This window comes from Elaeis guineensis, chromosome 4, assembly GCF_000442705.2.
Source record: "Elaeis guineensis isolate ETL-2024a chromosome 4, EG11, whole genome shotgun sequence".
Lineage (NCBI taxonomy): Eukaryota > Viridiplantae > Streptophyta > Magnoliopsida > Arecales > Arecaceae > Elaeis > Elaeis guineensis.
The window spans coordinates 50,997,632-51,015,635 of NC_025996.2; the positions used below are offsets into that span (position 1 = coordinate 50,997,632).

The 18,004-nt window shown below is 35.0% G+C and overlaps 1 protein-coding gene across 1 annotated transcript; it reads right to left on the reverse strand.

Moving 5' to 3' along the window:
• Positions 1-554: 554 nt before the first annotated feature.
• Positions 555-11,862, reverse strand: LOC140857524 (thiamine-repressible mitochondrial transport protein THI74-like). The gene is made up of 4 exons (XM_073256515.1): positions 11,737-11,862; positions 8,557-9,176; positions 8,023-8,449; positions 555-1,191 (listed from the first exon to the last, which is right to left on the reverse strand). Exons 2-4 carry the CDS (start codon positions 9,169-9,171, stop codon positions 878-880), a joined length of 1,356 nt encoding a protein of 451 aa, XP_073112616.1. The 5' UTR covers positions 9,172-9,176; positions 11,737-11,862; the 3' UTR covers positions 555-877.
• Between the last annotated feature and the right edge of the window lie 6,142 nt (positions 11,863-18,004).

An 18,004-nucleotide genomic window follows, 5' to 3' on the forward strand; every position in this document is an offset into this window, starting at 1 on the left:
CAGCCAAATAATTAAAATTAATAAATTTATGATTCAGATCAGCTTGTCAAGTCCTAAAACATACTAGCTTTGAGCTAGGTTCAGTTCAAGTTGGCTAATTAGGACAAAGATCACTAACCTTAGATGAGGCATAGTCGTGAGATCTGCAATAAATATTTTTTAAGTAATCATTATGATGTTTGAAAAATTAACATTTGGTTTTGATGCAAGATGCATCAATACAGTTTCCCCAACAGAAATAGACTTCTCTTCAAAGTTCTATAAAATAACTGAATCCCCATTTTGATCACTAAAACAGCACCATTATGGCTACAGGCAAAGCTTAAAGTTCAAAAAGGAGGGTATAATATTCAAATTTAACATAGCTGACCTTTGTCTTAAATTTTCTCTCCTATGTAGCTCTCCACTTAATCTTGGCTTGCAATACCAACAAAGAATCTCGTTTTCTGTCTAATAAAAGGAAAAAAAAAAAAAAAAGATTATAAGTGAGCACTCTAGCCATGGATTCTGGAAAGATAACTGGAAGACAACCATGCACCTTATAAAACAAAAGCTTGTGCAGAAACATTATGTATATATTATACACTTGCTGACAGAACCATCCATCTAAATCATCCAATTAATTCTGTAGTTTAACATTTGAAATAACCCCAAGAATTCTTGCACAAACCCAAAACAATACCAAGGATGTACTTCATCCATTCCGTGCCATACATTTGCATTTGCTGGAAATCTGGATCTTCGATAACTCAGCTTGCCAGGACAATGCATCAATAGAAGCTTCGAACAATTCTGTTGATCAAGATGATATTTTGCCAATGCATCAAAAAAATAATGAAATAATAATAGATAGCCATGGAAGAGAAATTTGACTGCACTACGAAAGAGAAGTCCTATTTCTCTCGATAGGCGGTTCGAAATGATCATCAGACACATCATTATTTTCTACTGCTAGTTCTTGGCTTGTTTGGGTTCCGCTGAAAGCATCTGATGGTATGTTGATTCCAGCAAACCCAACCATGACAGCAGCAGCTCCAATGTAATCCATGAGATAAGGGGCATTGCCAGTGAGTGAGTCAACAATGGCAGCAATCGGAACCTGAATTGTAAGACCAGCAGTTGCTACAGTGGTTGTTGTCAGATGGATGGCCTTTGCCCACAAGTAATCACTCAACACATTATCCAATAAACCTATACAAAAGGATTAAGTTAAATCAGTGGAATCAGTCTCTACTGTCTCCTGGACCATTTCAAAAGTATAGAATGATTTAGCATAATTTGAACACCGTGCGGTATTAGCCTTTCATGATGCAAAATGATGTGCTGGAAAATGATAATAATAATGTGATCAGCAGATTTAGTACAGCCTATTATTAGAGGTACCCAACAAATATGTAAACCACATCAGCTAGCAAAATAGGAGCTTGGTTGGACATCTACTATAGACTCGAGCAATCCCAATCGGACTCCAAAATGGCTCCTTATGGAAGAATAAAACTTACAACCCCAAATGTAACTTTGGCTACCTGTCAGATTGTCACTTATCTCCGGTCAGGACCTGCCAGGACAGAACTGATGACAGGCATGGCCTTTTGGCTTCTGAAAAAGAGATTGACATGTTTGCTGAGTTTCAAGTGGAGCCATATGTTTTTGAGTACAGCAAGCTTATTGCTACTTACTGCTGATACACCAAGTATCACTGAGCACTGGAATATTTCAGTTCCCTATTTCAAAAGCAGATGAAGTTCTGCAGTTAACAAATTATAAGCACCGCAGATTTGTTAATGCATTGTTTCAGACAACAGACTTCCTGGTAGATAGTCATATCACACATCCATATTAGCACTAAAATCTCTAATCTATTAACTCACATTGCCACCCTCTAGAAGCACATTCCACCATGTCAAAATAAATTAAAGGAAAAAAAAGCAGTAGCTTTCCTTATCCTTAAGGCTTGTTGTAGTTAGAGATGGAGAAGAACACAAATAGCATGGGTTCAAAATAAATTGTGATGTTCAAGGTGATACAATTGATTAGTGTTTCTCAATTAGCTGTTGCATCTTCCTTAATACCTCTATTTCTCTTTCTAGTTCACCCTTTTTTGATAATATTGAGTCCCAAAGGCAATTCCATTTAGCCACTAAAAGAAATTGCAGAGATATCCTAGAGAACCACGTTTTTGAAATCTCAAGGAAGGGATTTGGAGGCAACCAAATTTTCCAGACTTCTACAAAAGTCTTGCATGGTTGACAAGCCAATCATGCATGCTTGGTTCCTCTTAGGGCATGTAACTATTGGTAATTAGCTTCTGAAAATGAATATCTTTCTTACTTCTCTTATGATGTCACTGATCTGGCAAGGCAGAGCATAGAAGAGGTCATGTCATGACAAAAGGTTATTTGGTATCATGGGATCAGCAAATGACCTACATACCATTTTAAATGGTAGACTCTGAACCAAATACCAACCAAACTGTTAGAAACTTAATTGTTTTAAGAATGACCAGCGCACCTGAATAGATGGTCATTTCTTGTCATTCTTGTTTAGGTTGTTCTCATTTTCCTTTGCATCCAACAATGCTTTTGGTATCTTCTATGCAAACACTCCATCTATAGTACATCATGCGTTTGTGGAGGCATGTCATAGACATCGGCTGCCTATCATTGTACAATGTATAACTGTATATAGTTGCACTCCATAATCCAATTGTATCTAGGATTACATATGAAGCATTGTAGCTTATTATAAGAATATGCATCTATCTATTGCAACTTGTGATGGGAGTGTTGCATTCAAGCATACACTCCAACATATGATCAGCATATTATGGTGGTAAAACAAGAAGCAAGACAGTTGCTGCAAAAAGGGAATATGACTGATGAACCAAAGTGTAGACAGCCATTCAGCAATACCAATGATGACCTACCAAGATAATGGGCTTGAAGTGGCAAGGGTTTATGAAAATACATACAACAAAGAGTAAATTCATAAAACGAACATACACCACTATATGCCTTCCTAAATATTAGTCATAAGTTCATCTTTCATTCATGTTATAAGAATAGACTTCATCCTTCAGGCAATCCCCAATGACTGAAATTCATAGGATTGGGGCATTCCGATTTCCCCACAGAATGGGATGCACCACATCCAACCCCTATCCCAATGGTCGTCTTGGTCAGGCCTCTTGGTATTTCCTTTTTAATATTCATTCTTCTAATTTGCCTTAGAGGTTTTACTGTTTTATTAATTTTAAAAATATTTTTGGACTTCAAAAATAAGGAGTTAAGTTAAATTGGTTTCATTTCGTGTATACTATTCATATCTATCCTCATGGTTGTTTCATATGCTTTTCCAAACCTAAATAGTAGCATTTTGGCCAGGAAAATTTTAAATTAATCCTCGTTGTAGGTTTGAGTGCTACTGAACATGTCTGAAATTTATCCAAAGCATGTAATACTTAAGTAGCATGTCCATTATAATAATCTAAACATGCTACATTTTTTCCTGAAATAAATTTTCCATTATGTTTGATAATAATTTATCCTGAAAAAGTTATAAATCTTATAAAAAATAAAATATATTAAAAAATAGTTTTGTATGTTGATCCTTACCCTACAGCATATCATAGTTCATGTCAAACATAAAAAGGGAATGATTTCTCCCGTTTTCTTTATTCTGGGCCAAATTAATAGCTAAAAAAGAAAAAAGCACATTCCTTTGATTTTAGGTTTCTCAGTGTTGAGCAATTAACCACAATCATCGAAATCCTAAATTGCATTCGTCTCCTTCCCATCCTCTCCCTTCCTTCTCTCTCTTTCTCTTTTTCTCTCCCAGTTCATTGGACAATAGGCGCTAGAGCTCGTAGCCTTCAGCAGAGGTACATCAAGTGTGGGGCTTGGTCACACTTTTCATTTGGAGGAAAAAAAAGAAAACAAAAATGAACAAATGAAGCGGGGAACTAGTTTAGTGCTAGGACGCAATGGGTAATAAAGCCTCAAAATTGCACTTCAGTGGGCCCCAATCCCACTCTTCTTTGGGAAAAGGAAAATCAAGTTGATCCGTGAGGTAGAGGTACTAGAATGGCAGGAAGATGCTATGGACCATAAACTACACGTCAGTCACCATGCCTGGAACCCATCCCAACTTAATTCACTAGCAAGCCTGTGAGGATTATAAATACACTTGTACCACAAAAAGTCCCACTACTAGTCAATACTCCAGAGTTTAGAACATATGACCTCAATGAATTCAATATATACATGCACCCTTCTTCAAGATCTCTGTTACCTTTCTTAAGGTTTTCTCCATGTCAATAAAGACAAAGCCTATTCCCTTTTCTCTACACTTTTTTATTATTGTCTAAGTGAAAAAAGGCTGACCTCTATCACTGACCTCTAGAATCTAGCATGTGCTTAATACAAAAGGTGTGCAATAGATGGATGGCTATGATGCCATCCCAGTTACACAAATGGCTTAGTCTATTCGTTTAAAGGAAAACAATGGCTTTGTAGGAGTTCATGAAGGATATATGACTTCATTTTTTTGAGTCGGTGAAGCTGGTCTCAACCATTTTGTGTTATGTATTAGTAGATCAGTTAATTGAGATTGATATTTTTCCCTTGATCCTTATTCGGCTACCCTTTGAGTGGTTTACAAGGTTGGTTACCCAATATTTAAAGCAATTACACATATTGTCTTTGCCATTTATTCTTATACACGGGTAGCGGTATGCTCATCCAATTGTTTGGCATTTTCTTGGTTTTCCAAATCTCATCAATTAAGGCCCTCTTCGATAGTTTTAGTTTCCGATTTTCAATTTTTTTTTAAAAAAAAAATAAATCTGAAGCAGGAATGTTGTTTGGTAACCTAGTTGTTATTTTCAGTTCTTTGAAAACTCTTTCTCAGTTTCTAGAAATTATAGAAACTAAAAAATCTAGTTCTCAAAGTCTCTGGAAACCAAAACTGTCTATGACCACCATAGCCTCGGTGACCATCACCACCACCAACCCTATCATTGCTTGCCACCCACCACCCTTTGCCAGCTGCCTCCCCCAAATCCAGCCACTGCCACTGCTGCCACCAAACAGCCCAAGTGACTACCAAATAAGTTTTGGGATTTTGATTTTCAGAAAATTGAAATTAGTTTTAGTTTTTTAAAAAAACTAAAAAAAGAAAACTGGAAACGATGAAAAAATCCAGCCTAAATTTGCAAGCCAAGTTAAACCAGTATCTCCCATGATTTCCAAACCTCAATAGATATTTCATATAACCCTGATGTGACATGCTTTTATATCCTCTTCAAAGCTTTGACTCTTTCATATGAATTGCATGAAGAAAACCCAAAAAACCTTTGATTCTGCCTCTTGAATACAAATTTCTCTAGTAGATTTCTCATTCAACAATATTGAAAATAGCATTTCCATCTTTCTTTAGATTCATCATCTTACACGAAGATCCTGTTGTTTGCATGCATCTAAGTAAATCAATACCTTTAGATTTCCTCTCCTTGTTAGCAATATTATAAATTTCCCTCACCTTCCTTTCAATATAGTTTATCATGTGAATTATCAAATGATGCATATTCCGCCTTACCAGTCCTTCTGCATCTTTCTTAGCCTTCTTATATCTTTCATAATCTTAAATATCATTCATAATTTTCTATTTTTTAAAATAAATTCTTCTTGCCTTATTGCCTACAGTACACTATTATTGCATCACCAAGTTTTTTCTTTTTGTTGTGTGCGTGTGCTGTCCTTTGGTTCCCCAAGAACTTCTCTAGCTACTCTCCTAATATAGTCAGTCATCTGATCCCATGTTCTAGTTGGTTCGGTTTTTAACTTCTAATTTTCCTCTTTTGACAATTTATTCCTGAAATATGCAACATTTTCACCATTTTAGAATGCACCATCAAATCACCGAGCATTAATTAATTTAATCCATTTCTTCTTGCACTAGATATATAGATCTAAAACCATTAGCCTTTGTTGTGTGGTCAAGTTTTCCCTTGGTATCAAATTACAACCTTGCTTGTTGATCGTTCTCCATTTTGTATAACAAGGTAATCTATTTATAACAAATTTATCCACTCTAAAGGGTACTAAATGTTCATCTTTCTTCTTAAAAAATTCTTTTTGCAATTGTTAAATCCTGTATACTGCAAACTCAAGAATGGAATCTTCCACAAAATTCCTATCACTAAAATCATATCCACCACGTACCCTCCCATACTCCATGTTACTCTTCCTTGAATGCCCATTTGGGAAACAACCTTTAATTACCCATTTCCCTTTAGAATATATTTATATTCATCCATCAACCACCTCCCAAAACTATCTCTCCCTATTGATAAAGCCTACTTGCAATGTGCAAATGCTAACTACATTAATAATCTCCTTGTCTAGCACTAACTTGATCTCTCTTAGTAATATCACTTTTCCTTTCACATAACAATTTTATCCTTCATTTCTTTATCCACTACTATTCCAACTCCATTACTGTTATTATCATTCCATAAATATAAAAGTTTGTAATTACCATTAATATCTTAGACTTTCTTTCCATTAAGTTTCTTGAGGTAAGCAATATTGAGTCTCCCTTGTATCATTGTAACCACTAGCTCTACACTCTTTATAATCAAAGTTCCAAAAGGACCTCAATTCAATTGTGTACCATTTTGTCACATTACTTTTAGGGTAATAACCCAGCTAGTCATTACTCAATTCTCTCCAAAACGAGCTCATATTGTGCTGCACTGCTTAAGGTTAATAACCCGCCAACTATGCCCACATTAGGTAGTGGCACATTGCACATGACAAGGACCTCAAATTTGGATTCATTAAAGCTGACATATTTTCTATAACTAGCTAACAACCTAACATCAACCCTCTACCATTTCATCTAAGCTTGCGACTATCTTACTTTTGACATCAATACCAAACAATTTATTAGGAAGGGGGTTGCCAGAGAGGCTAGTCATGAAGTATAAGATGCAATTTAATAAGAACAAATATTTGAATAGGATCTAGGACAAAGAAAAAGCATATAAAAAAGACAGGTTATTTGGTTGCTCGCAATAAAGATATGCAAGAATCAACTTACTATTGATATTACGAAAGTACGATTTTAAAGTTAGATAACAAAATAATTGAGCAAATCATAAGATATAATAATCTATAAATTTTTACACTATAGTGCATAAGACATATTATTTCCTCCCATCATAGCGAATCTACTGTTAAATTTCTTAACTTTGTAGAATATAAGGTTCAATCAAATTGTTGATAGTACGGTTTTGTATAACCCCACAGAGAATCTATAACAATCTAGTCCATTTCCATATATTTGGACTGGTGACAACAAATAGAAATTGTAACGTGAATGCCTACACTTTTCTCTCAACTTTGCTATATTGATAAAACTAATTCCAAACCATATGCAGTTATAAGAACTTGCAAGGCTGCACTTCTCAACAAATTAGTAAAATTAATACAAAAGGAGAATTTTTACCTATTGATCAAATATGAAAGTAATAGCATTGCTTGGCAAAGAGATGCATTTCTTATATGAGCTAGTTAAAGACAAGGTAATATGTATACCCAATGTAGTTTTTGACTACAGATAGCCTCCCTAGGAGGCTGAAACAATGTTATACTCTGCAGAATGTAGTTGCGCCAAAACAAAACAAAAGGGAAAAAATCATTAATGTGATAAATAGTGTATTGTTTATAATCACATCCTGTAATTCTTCTTCTTCTTTTTTTTATGCTTGTCCTGTTAACAAGAATCTTTCAATCAAACATTGAATGTATACAGATTGAGCTGCTTGCAGAATTTTTAAGGAAAACCTGTTTGCAAAATTTAGTATATATGTCTCCCAAATCAGAAAAATATTCTATGATGATTAACCTCTGGTGTTAAGAAAAAGAAATGTTTTAGTAATAACCAAAAAATTTAATTGATGAAAAATAGTACACAAGCCATCATATGTATAACTGAGAATGTGATAAAAGTGACACGAACCTTTGCCAACAATAAGGCCACATTGCTTCCATGTAAGCTTGTGAAAGGGCTCTAGCTTTGTAAAATTCAACAGTAGAGCAACAGGAAGAAAGATCAAAAGATTAAACAGCCCAAGAAATCCAAGAAACTGAGCTGTACTTGCTTGACCTTCTCCTTTTGTCTCATCAGGCAGCTTTTTACGAATCAGTGTGATGTATACAGCATACAGGCCTGCTGAAAGAAGAGCAAGAATGTCTCCAAGAAGATGATTTGTTCCAATTGCATTGGCTGCAGGATTTGGATTTGAATCAGCCAGGCTGACTATTATTGTTCCCCCCATGCACAGAAGAACGCTAATCAGCTTTACCCATGTAAACTTCTCTCCTAGGAATGCTAAAGCGACCAAGAAAGTGAAAAGGCTAGATGTACTGCTTAAGATAGTATTAGACTGCAAAAAAGGAATAAGCACCCATTACAATGTTATAGCAAGATGGAAGGAAAGAAGAAAGTAAAAGGAGAAGACACACATATTTCTATGTGTTTAAGGATACGTACTGTTACAGTGGTATATTTGAGAGACAGATTGAAAGTCAGTTGTGCTAAAAACCAAAAAGGGCATATCAACAAGCTGACTTTAGCTACACGAGTGCGTGTCCATCGACCCTTTGCATCTACTTGTTTACTGCAGTCTTGACTCACAACATCCAATTCTGGTTGACCACATGCATTAGCATGACTAGATTCTGGAAGCCTGGACTGAACTCCGGATAAAGTATCCTCTTTACTATGACCCGCTAAAACATTGGGGTTCGTATCATGATTACTCTCATGAAGAAGATTTACATTCTCCAAATCACTAGATTGTTGTTTGTCTGCATCTTTCTTATTTCTCAAACAAGACCAAAAACCTTCAATTGAATCCTCAAAATGCCTTGAAATTTCAACAATAGGGATGTAAACCACAAACAATGAGTTGCAAATGTATGTTATTAGGAAAGGAGAAACACCAGCATCTACTACAGATTGAACTATAAAACTGGCAGCAATCCATATGGTTGCAACTGCAATTATGTACATCAAACCTATTGCCCAACGCATGGTATCTCTGTCCATCCACCTCTCAACCCATTTCCACCGATGACCAGTTCCAGAGTCATCTAACTTTTCCATATTTCCTGTTCAACAGAAACCATTTCATTAATGCTTTCATGCTATACTAAAGAAATGACCATTTTTTCTGAGTATTCATGCATTGCCAGTGGAACAGGAAAATGACATTAAATAATGAAGATTTTAATCACCCAAAAGACGAAACCTGTCTTCTAAATTTGTCTAAAATATATGCTGACAAGATAGCAGAGGATTAATAAGAAACTTTAAAAATAGAATTATCGTGTTGCTGCTGTAATTACTTGATTTTTATTACTTCTTTTCAGGAAAACTATCTTATCTGTCAGGAATTATATGACAACCAGCACAAAAGAAAACAACCATTTGGCATGGGAATTTGCTTTATGTACCATATAATGCTATCTAGACCCATTTATTCCATCAAAGCAAGTGTTTTAAGTATTTCTTTGCAATTAAAATTTTGGTTTACTATAATTTCTTACTCTGACATCCAGTGTATCGTTTTAAACTTCTTGTTTATACTACTAGCAAAAAATTAATTTCTTTAAAAAAATAACACATATTTCTTATCCCTAAACCTTGATCATTAACTATCCAAAGGTCACAATAATGAAATTTCACCAAAAGGCAAAGGACAATCATCAATTCAACAGGTTCTTTTATGTGTGATGTCTTTGCATAAGAATTGAAGGTTGGTTTAAATATTCAACAAACCTGCAGTAAGGTGGATGAGGTGGCAAGTATTTTTAGCACATCATTTTGCAAGATTATTAAGTGTGGTTGGGACATGTAGTATATTATAAGACACCATTAAAGCTTGCAGAGTTGTATGAACAAGAAATAATGCATTAGCAACAGTGTTGCATGGACATGGGTATGAGAAACAGATTCGTACCTATATTCGAGTGTCAGCAAGAGCGGAAAAGGAGATGCAAAGATAGGATGAAGTTTAATTTCAACTAAATTACATATTCATAACTTTAAATATTGTCTTGAACATTAAAAAAAATATAAAACTGATATTGTTTGCTAAGATCTTTCAATATACATGTTTCTCATTCAAACATCCTAATTAACTTGGGGATATACAAAAAGAAGTATTTTACAATGTTGTTTCAATACAAACATCCTTGACCAATCTCTAAAATGAATGAGGATTCACTTCTACCATGAAAATAGATAGTCAAACTCATTGTTGCACGATATCAGCTCTCTTCCCATCTTTAAGACTGGCTAAAAAAAAACAACATAAGCATCCGAGTGTCTGGTAAGTATCAGATACAGATATCAGATGTGAGTGTCTAGGTAATACAAGTTATCAAGAGGGATGAGACATGAAAGAAAAAAAAAAAGCACACTTGTCTTTTCAATGAGCAAAACGGACTGAAATCCCTCTAAAAATGACAGTAAGTATGGTATGATTTGGAAGCATAACATTAGAATTTAGAAAATACTTCTTGAAAGGAGTTGAAGAAGCTTCGTTCAAAGAAAAAATTTCGGGTAAACTCAGAAAGATGGTATATGCGTGTCCAATTAACAATTGAGGAGACTTGGGTAAGTGCACCTTACATTTGTATTAATGGACTCGGAAAACGAAAGAAAGTTCTATTATAATTAAAATTCAGGAGAATAAATTTAAAATCTTTCACGGGCAGATGGCTTGTATGAGAGATGATTTGGACCAAGGATTTGCAAGGTCAATCCTACCGACTAAAGCAATGCCTGTTGATTATAGGCCTTGACTATTAAAGGATGATTTTGACCAGGTGATAGCCCAAGAGACCAGGCAACTTCCCAGGAGACAGAATTTGTCCAAGATTTACAAAGTAACTTATATTTTCATATATTTCAATTACTGATTTTAACTCAACTATCCATATTACATGATCCTATGATACACCCGCAACAATTACCTATGAGTTCTACATAATACATAATACTTTAGTCCGGTCTTCTAATTTTATTGTTTAATCTAAGCTTATGAAGCATAAGTTTACAACACTATTGTTGTCCGAGAACAAATATTAGAGCACACATTCTTCCATAACCAACATATAGAAATCACATTAATACATGATGTTCCTACTGTGATGATAGTAGTAAGACTAGAATGTTACTACTTCCTACTATCATAAAATTAATTACACTAGTATATTACTGCAGTATAAAAAGGATGAAAAGAGAGCACAGTATAAGATAAAAACCACTAGGAATAACACACAACACAAACACAAAAAGCGCCATAGCAAGACTGAAAATCCCCAACGCATATCCTTGATTCAAACACACTTTTAGATTCCCAATCCAACTCAATTTAATAATAAATCCCTCATCGATCAGCAAAAACGATCTAGACGAAATATCCTATCAATAACATCAATTGCAACTCCAGAGAGGGAAGAAAAAAATAGAGAGCGAGGAAGAGGGAAGGAGATGAACAAGATTCTCTCATTCCCTTTTCTTCTCTTTTTCTTTGGGTGAGAAAAGCCCCTAGGATTAGAACTCGCAAAGTTACATATTAGATTAATATTAGATAAAATAAAAATCCTTAGCGACAGAAACAAAGGGGCAAGCGATTGGGGAAGATAGAGATAGAAGATTTACCTTGAGGCCGTCGTTCCCTTCGATTCAATCGTCTCGGTGAGGCGTTGTCTTGGTGGAACGGAGGCCTCTTCGTCAAGGCCGTCGTACCCTTTTTGTGCCTTTTTGAAGGTTCCTTTTTAAACCAATTTTTTTTCATCCTAAGATTATTTGAAAAGGAAAAGACTCATTTTTTGTGAAAAAAAAAAAAAAATGAATTTGAATTTTTTTGTGTGTGAATTTTTTTGTGAGTATGGGAAAAATATGATGAAAGAATTTTTCATTCTTTTATGGTAAATAATATTTACAAAAAAAATGTTCTGATGAGTCTTGGGAAAAAAATATTAGAAATGTAGTTTTTTTTTTTGTTGAATTCAAAATTTTTAGTGATATTTTTCGTATATAATTTTTTTTAAAGCTCCAAGTTTAACCTTTTTTTTTATTCTCACACTCTTCGAAAGGGATTAAATTAGATTTTTGTGTGAAAAAAGAAAAAAAAAAATAATTTTTTTGTGCATGAAAGTGTTTTTGAGTGAGGAAAAATATTAAGATGAAAATTTTTTTTTCTTCATCTCCATAAATAATATTTGTATAAAATTATTATGAAGAGTCCCAAGAAGTAAACAATGGTGATGTAGATAATTTTCCACTTATTATAGAAGTCCGAGTTTTCTTTATTTTGTTAGTGATATTTTTTGTGCATGTGGCAATTTTAATTTCCTTTTCTAATGTTCCTTTATAACAAAGTTTTCCTTAAAAAATTTTGGGACACTTCGAAAAGCAATTAATTAGATTTTCATACAAAAAAAATTTTTTGGGACACTTCAAATTTGGTTATCGGTAATAATTTTGAGGCCGTATTTTTTTTTTTTTGCTTCTAAATTTTTTTTTGACAAACTTGTTATTGTGGACCTTCAAAAAAAAAATTAATTTTTCAAAAAAAAAAAAAGAAAAGTTCTGAATTAATTTTTTTTTGTGCTTGAATTTCTTTGTGGACATGGAGAAAAAAATATTGTGAAAGAAATTTTTTTCTTTTTAATGACTGTGGCAAATAATATTTACATAATATTAAAAACCTAGTATTTTCCCCTATTTTGTTAAATTCAATTTTTTTTCTTGATAACTTTTGGTGCTCTTTTAAATTTTTATACATTCTTTTAATTTCTAAAATATTTTATTCTAGAACTCTTTGAAAAGGAATAAATAGATTTTACTATAAAAAAAAAAAAATATTATTGCAACAAATAATTTTTATAGAGTCATGGGAGGAAAATATTAGTGACATAAGATTTTTTTCTTGTTGTAGAGTTCAAATTTTTTTAGTAGTTGGTTTTATTTACCTTATTTTTTTTTTAATTTTTTTTATTTTAAAATTTTTACAGAAAAAATTATTTTTTCAAAAAAAAAAGAGATATTTGTTGCCCAGCTATGCAACCCAAGAGGGGGTTGAATTGAGTTTTTTTAAAAATTTAAAATTAACTTACAACAATGAGGATTATTTAACAATGAGCAGGATAAGTGTGGAGAGTGAAATTTACGCAAGGTGAAGAAGTTGGATGCAAGAATGCAAGAAGATAAGAAAATTTAAAAGGAGAGCAAGTAAGCACAACACAAACAAAAAATTTATAATGGTTTGGTGCCAACCTTGCACCTACATTTACTCCCCAAGCTCCTACTTGAGAATTCAAATCCACTAAACCGTATTCAATCCGAATACAATATCGAAACCTCCGACTCTAGCTATATCAAGCTAGAACACTTTTTTTCGGATACAAATCAATCCAATACAATCCGATTTACAGTTCGGAATAACCTTCCCATGTTTTGGAATCCTTCTAAAACAAACAATCAGCTCAAAAAGAGAGTATAATAGTTAATTACATAGAAATTTAGATGTAGCTCCTTTAATGAGCGAATAAAGTTTAAATACACTTTACACAATTAGAAGAAAGCTCTTCTGATTTTTCTCAAGGTGGTTGAAGACTTGAATGAGCTCTTGAGGGTTGGTGAACTTGAATAAAGCTTCTTTAACTTCAAGAGGGCTCTTTTGTTAGGACTGAATTGAATGATTGAAGAACCTTTTCAAAACCTTGTTGATTCCCTCCTTTAAGTCCTTTTTATAACTTCAAATGATGGTGGAGAGTAATCTGGACTGAAATAGAGCCGTTAGAGCACATTAAATGGGCATTAAATGCAACCAAAATGGGCTAAAAACTAACCGTTACAGAAATTTTCCGTCATAGGGGTTGACTCATGCTCATGGGTCAACTCATGGGGTCGACTTCTGTGGCACAGAATAGAAAATGACTGTTCTATAATTTTGACCTACAGAGCAGCAGAGGTCGACTCATGGGGTCGACTCATGCTCAGGGGTCGACTCATGGGGTCAACTCACAGAGTGTGCCAGCCAAAAATTTAGCATGCCGTTCAGCCCTTTTGCCATGAGTCGACTCATGGGATCGACTCAAATATATAAATCTGATTTTTTTTCAAAATACATATCCAAAAATATTAAAATTGCTTCCAATAGATTGCACATCTTTTGTTCTTGCTCTTGAGGCTTCCGAATCAGAACTTGATAAAATTATGATTTTATCTCTAAAATATAATAAATCTTTTTCAAACTAAAATCATTAGTATCCTCTCCAATGCTTTGTAATCATCAAAATCAATTTAAGGAGCAACAATCTTCTCCTTTTTGATGATGACAAAATACTTGAATAAAAGCATATATAAAGCATTAAATATGAATTTCAAATTTATGAAGATGCATCATTTCAATATCATAGTCAAGTATTTGAACGAAATACATCATAATCAGTTTGAAGATCAAGTTAAAATTTGCTTATAAGTTCATTTGCTTTGAAAATTAAATTAAAAATAGCTGACGATTTTGGTTCTTTGATACATTTGCTTAAACAATTTTGCTTATTGCTCATTTCTTTATTGCTTATTGCTCAATCTCGATTTAGATTCTCTACTCTCCTTTTTGACAGCATCAATTAAGATTCTCTATTCTCCTTTTTTTATAGCATATTTTACTTCTTTAGCCTCCTTTTTTTTTTTATTGCTTATTTCTTTATTGTTTATTGTTTTACTCCCCCTCAATATAGCAATGTGCTCAATTAGAGGATATTGCAATTCATAGTATTTCACAGCACAAATAAGAGTTATTTTTCATATCTCATAATTAAGATAATTTAATTTGATCATATTCATAGACATTCATTGAAAGTCAAAGTACACACACACACACACACACACACACACACACACACATATATATATATATATATATATATATATATATATATATATTCAAAAAGTGACTGAATACAAACGGTGTCCCGATACAAATGAGTCAACTTAAAATACAAAAGTTATGGATAGAAACTATCCAAGAGTTAATTAGCCAACAAATACAAGGCCCAAAAGATAGATCCTAGATACAAAAGAGTAACTAATCTAGATCTAATAGAGGTCATGGCTAGAGGCATCAGAATCTGAAGAATCAGAGATAGGATGAGGAGATGTAGGATCAAGTCCATGGGCACGATCTCGACCGCGTTTGCCTCGACCATGGGTAGAGGTACCAGCACGAGTGGAGGGGTGAGAGGATCCTGAAGCTGAGAAGCTATAGACTGTGCTATAAGTGAAAGTCTGATGGTGTCCAAAAGATCTAAGGCTCTCGAAACAGATTGCATCAGGACACTGAATTGAGTAGAAGCATTCTCATTGAAGCCCCTGATCTCTCTTCTCAGGAAGTCAAAACCACTCTCTAAGACTCCTCGAAGTCTAGCCGCCTCTGCAGATAGGTCTGAGACCTTTGTGATATCCTCATGCAGCTGGAGATGGACTAAAGCTAATACTTGCCCCTATATATCCAATACTCTATCTGTCAATCTCAAAATACATCCCTCAAGCTGCTCAATACGTACTGACTGAGCAGTGAGTATCTGAAAAATAGTAGAAATATGAGGGATCAAAGTCTGATCAGATACATCTTGAGATGTCGATCTCTGTGCAAAGACTGAAGTGCCAAACTGCTGAGATAGAATGGAGGCTACATGCTGGGATATCATCTCAATCTGATCATCTGTCAATCTGAGCTCTGAAGGATGTGCTCTGCTCTCTGACTGAGGAACTGAAGTATGCCTCCTCACAGACTCTGAAGGGCCAGTCTCGTGATCAGATACAAACTGAATATCTGGAGATACTGCTCCGTGATCACGAAGAGATGAGGATGGTTATTCCTCCTCTGCTCCATCTTCAGCTCTCTCTTCCATACCTTTTGTCCAACCGTCATCAGTCTTAGAAAATCCCATGCGATGCAGTGTGTGGCGGTTGATAGTGTCGGAGTGAGATAGTCTAGCAACTGTCTTCCCCTCAAAACTAACTCTGAACCTCCTGAAAACTAAGGTGAGTGCCATACCAAAAGGCAAGTGAGCCTTGGACTTATTCAAGGTCTCTCTCATGGCCTCAAACATTAATGCAAGGAGGTTCAAGGGGTTTGTGTGATCACATGGTACATAATACAGATGTCCCTACCAGAAAGAAGATCATGTCTACCACTTCTAGGAAAAAATAATTTGGTTACCATGTGATGTAATAGCCTCATCTTAATAGAAAGAATCTTTGCCTCTAATTTATTCAGACTACCAGTAAAAGTTCTTCCTAAGATAACATTGATACCTTCTTCTTTGATAGGGAGCTCCATGTTGGTATACCCTTCACAAGGCAAATGTAGTATCTGTCCCAAAAGCATTGGATCTAGGCTAATATCTATACTTTTTACTGTAGATTTCACTATTTCATTGCTATATCCCAAATTTAGATAAAATTTTCTGACTAGATCAACATATGTATTTTCTTTTAAAGAGCAGTAAAATTCTCATCCTTGGTCCTTAATCTGTGATCCAATAGTGAATCCTTCTTTTTCAAAAAACTTAAAATCAATATTTTTTCCGGATTCCACTTTTCTATCAGAGAGGGGTACCTTACTTGGGCTGATTGGTGACTGAGTTGAAGCTGAAGCTGTACCAGGAGCAGGGTTTGAAGCAGGAGAGGTCTCGGTTGCTAGTCTTTTTCTGCGCACATTTTCTTCCAACCCACGAATGGATTTTCTCCTCTGTGGAAGCTTCATCTTGGAAGCCATTTGCACAGGCAGGACTAGTACGGAACTTAGGAGACTAGATGAGAGGGAGAGAGGAAGGGATTTTAGTGAAAAGGTAGAGATTTTGGAGAGGTGAGGTGCCGATTTGGAGAAGATGGGTAGAGTTTAGGATAAGCTCGAACCATCCCAAGTGAAGGAGGAGTAAGAGAGGAACTTGGTTCCTAAATAGGCGATTTAAAGGATGAAAATGGGTGGGAGAAGAGATTTGAAAGAAATCTTTGGTTTGAGGGAGATGAGATGGAGAGCCTTAGGTTTGGTGGGAGGAAGAAGGCGGAGGGCTGGGTTGGCTCAAAGAAAAAATTCTCAACAAAAAGAGAGCACCCGAAGGATTTTGACATAATTATAAGTTTGCCCTAGGATTGACCCTAGGGGTCGACTCATGGCACACAGAAATTCAAGGAGTGATGAAAAAATTTCGAAAAAATTTGAAATTCTAAGAGAAAGTTATTTACCTAGATATTGATCATGTGAAGGATAGCTCTGAGCTTTTGAGTCCAAAAAAAAATGAGCTTAACAAATTTGGTTCAGTGAGTTTTTGGCATTCAAAACTTGGAATCAGAGAGATACCCAAGCTAATGGATCAAAGATTCCTAGTTTTCTCCTAATTTCACAAAATCTATCTTCACTTAAGGCCTTGATAAAGATGTCAGCTAATTATTTTTCAGTACAAATATAGTTAAGAATTATATCTTTATTTTGGATATGTTCTCTGTTGGGTGGATGTCTGGTCAGGACACCACCTCCCAAGATCCTTTCAGTACCACGCGATGCAGTAGGAAGAAAGAAGAAACAAAACAAAAGAAAAAACAATCAAAATACGTGGATCAGCCACAAAAAGGCTCGCCTCCACGGGGCATGCAAACTTCACTATGAAAAGAAAATTTTACAAGAGGAGACCTCACCCTCAACCCTTGTACACCCAATTCTCTCTCACATGAAGTTTCTCTCACAAAAGCTCTCTCTCTCTTGGAGACCCCCTGAACCCCTGAAGAGCCTGGTGACCGCTGTCCAGGAGCCTCCTGCTCCTTCTCTCACAGCGCCTTAGCCTCTCTCTCTCCTCTGGTTTGTACGACGGCGAGAAATCCCGAATCCACGCCTCTCTGTTTCACGCACAGCCCT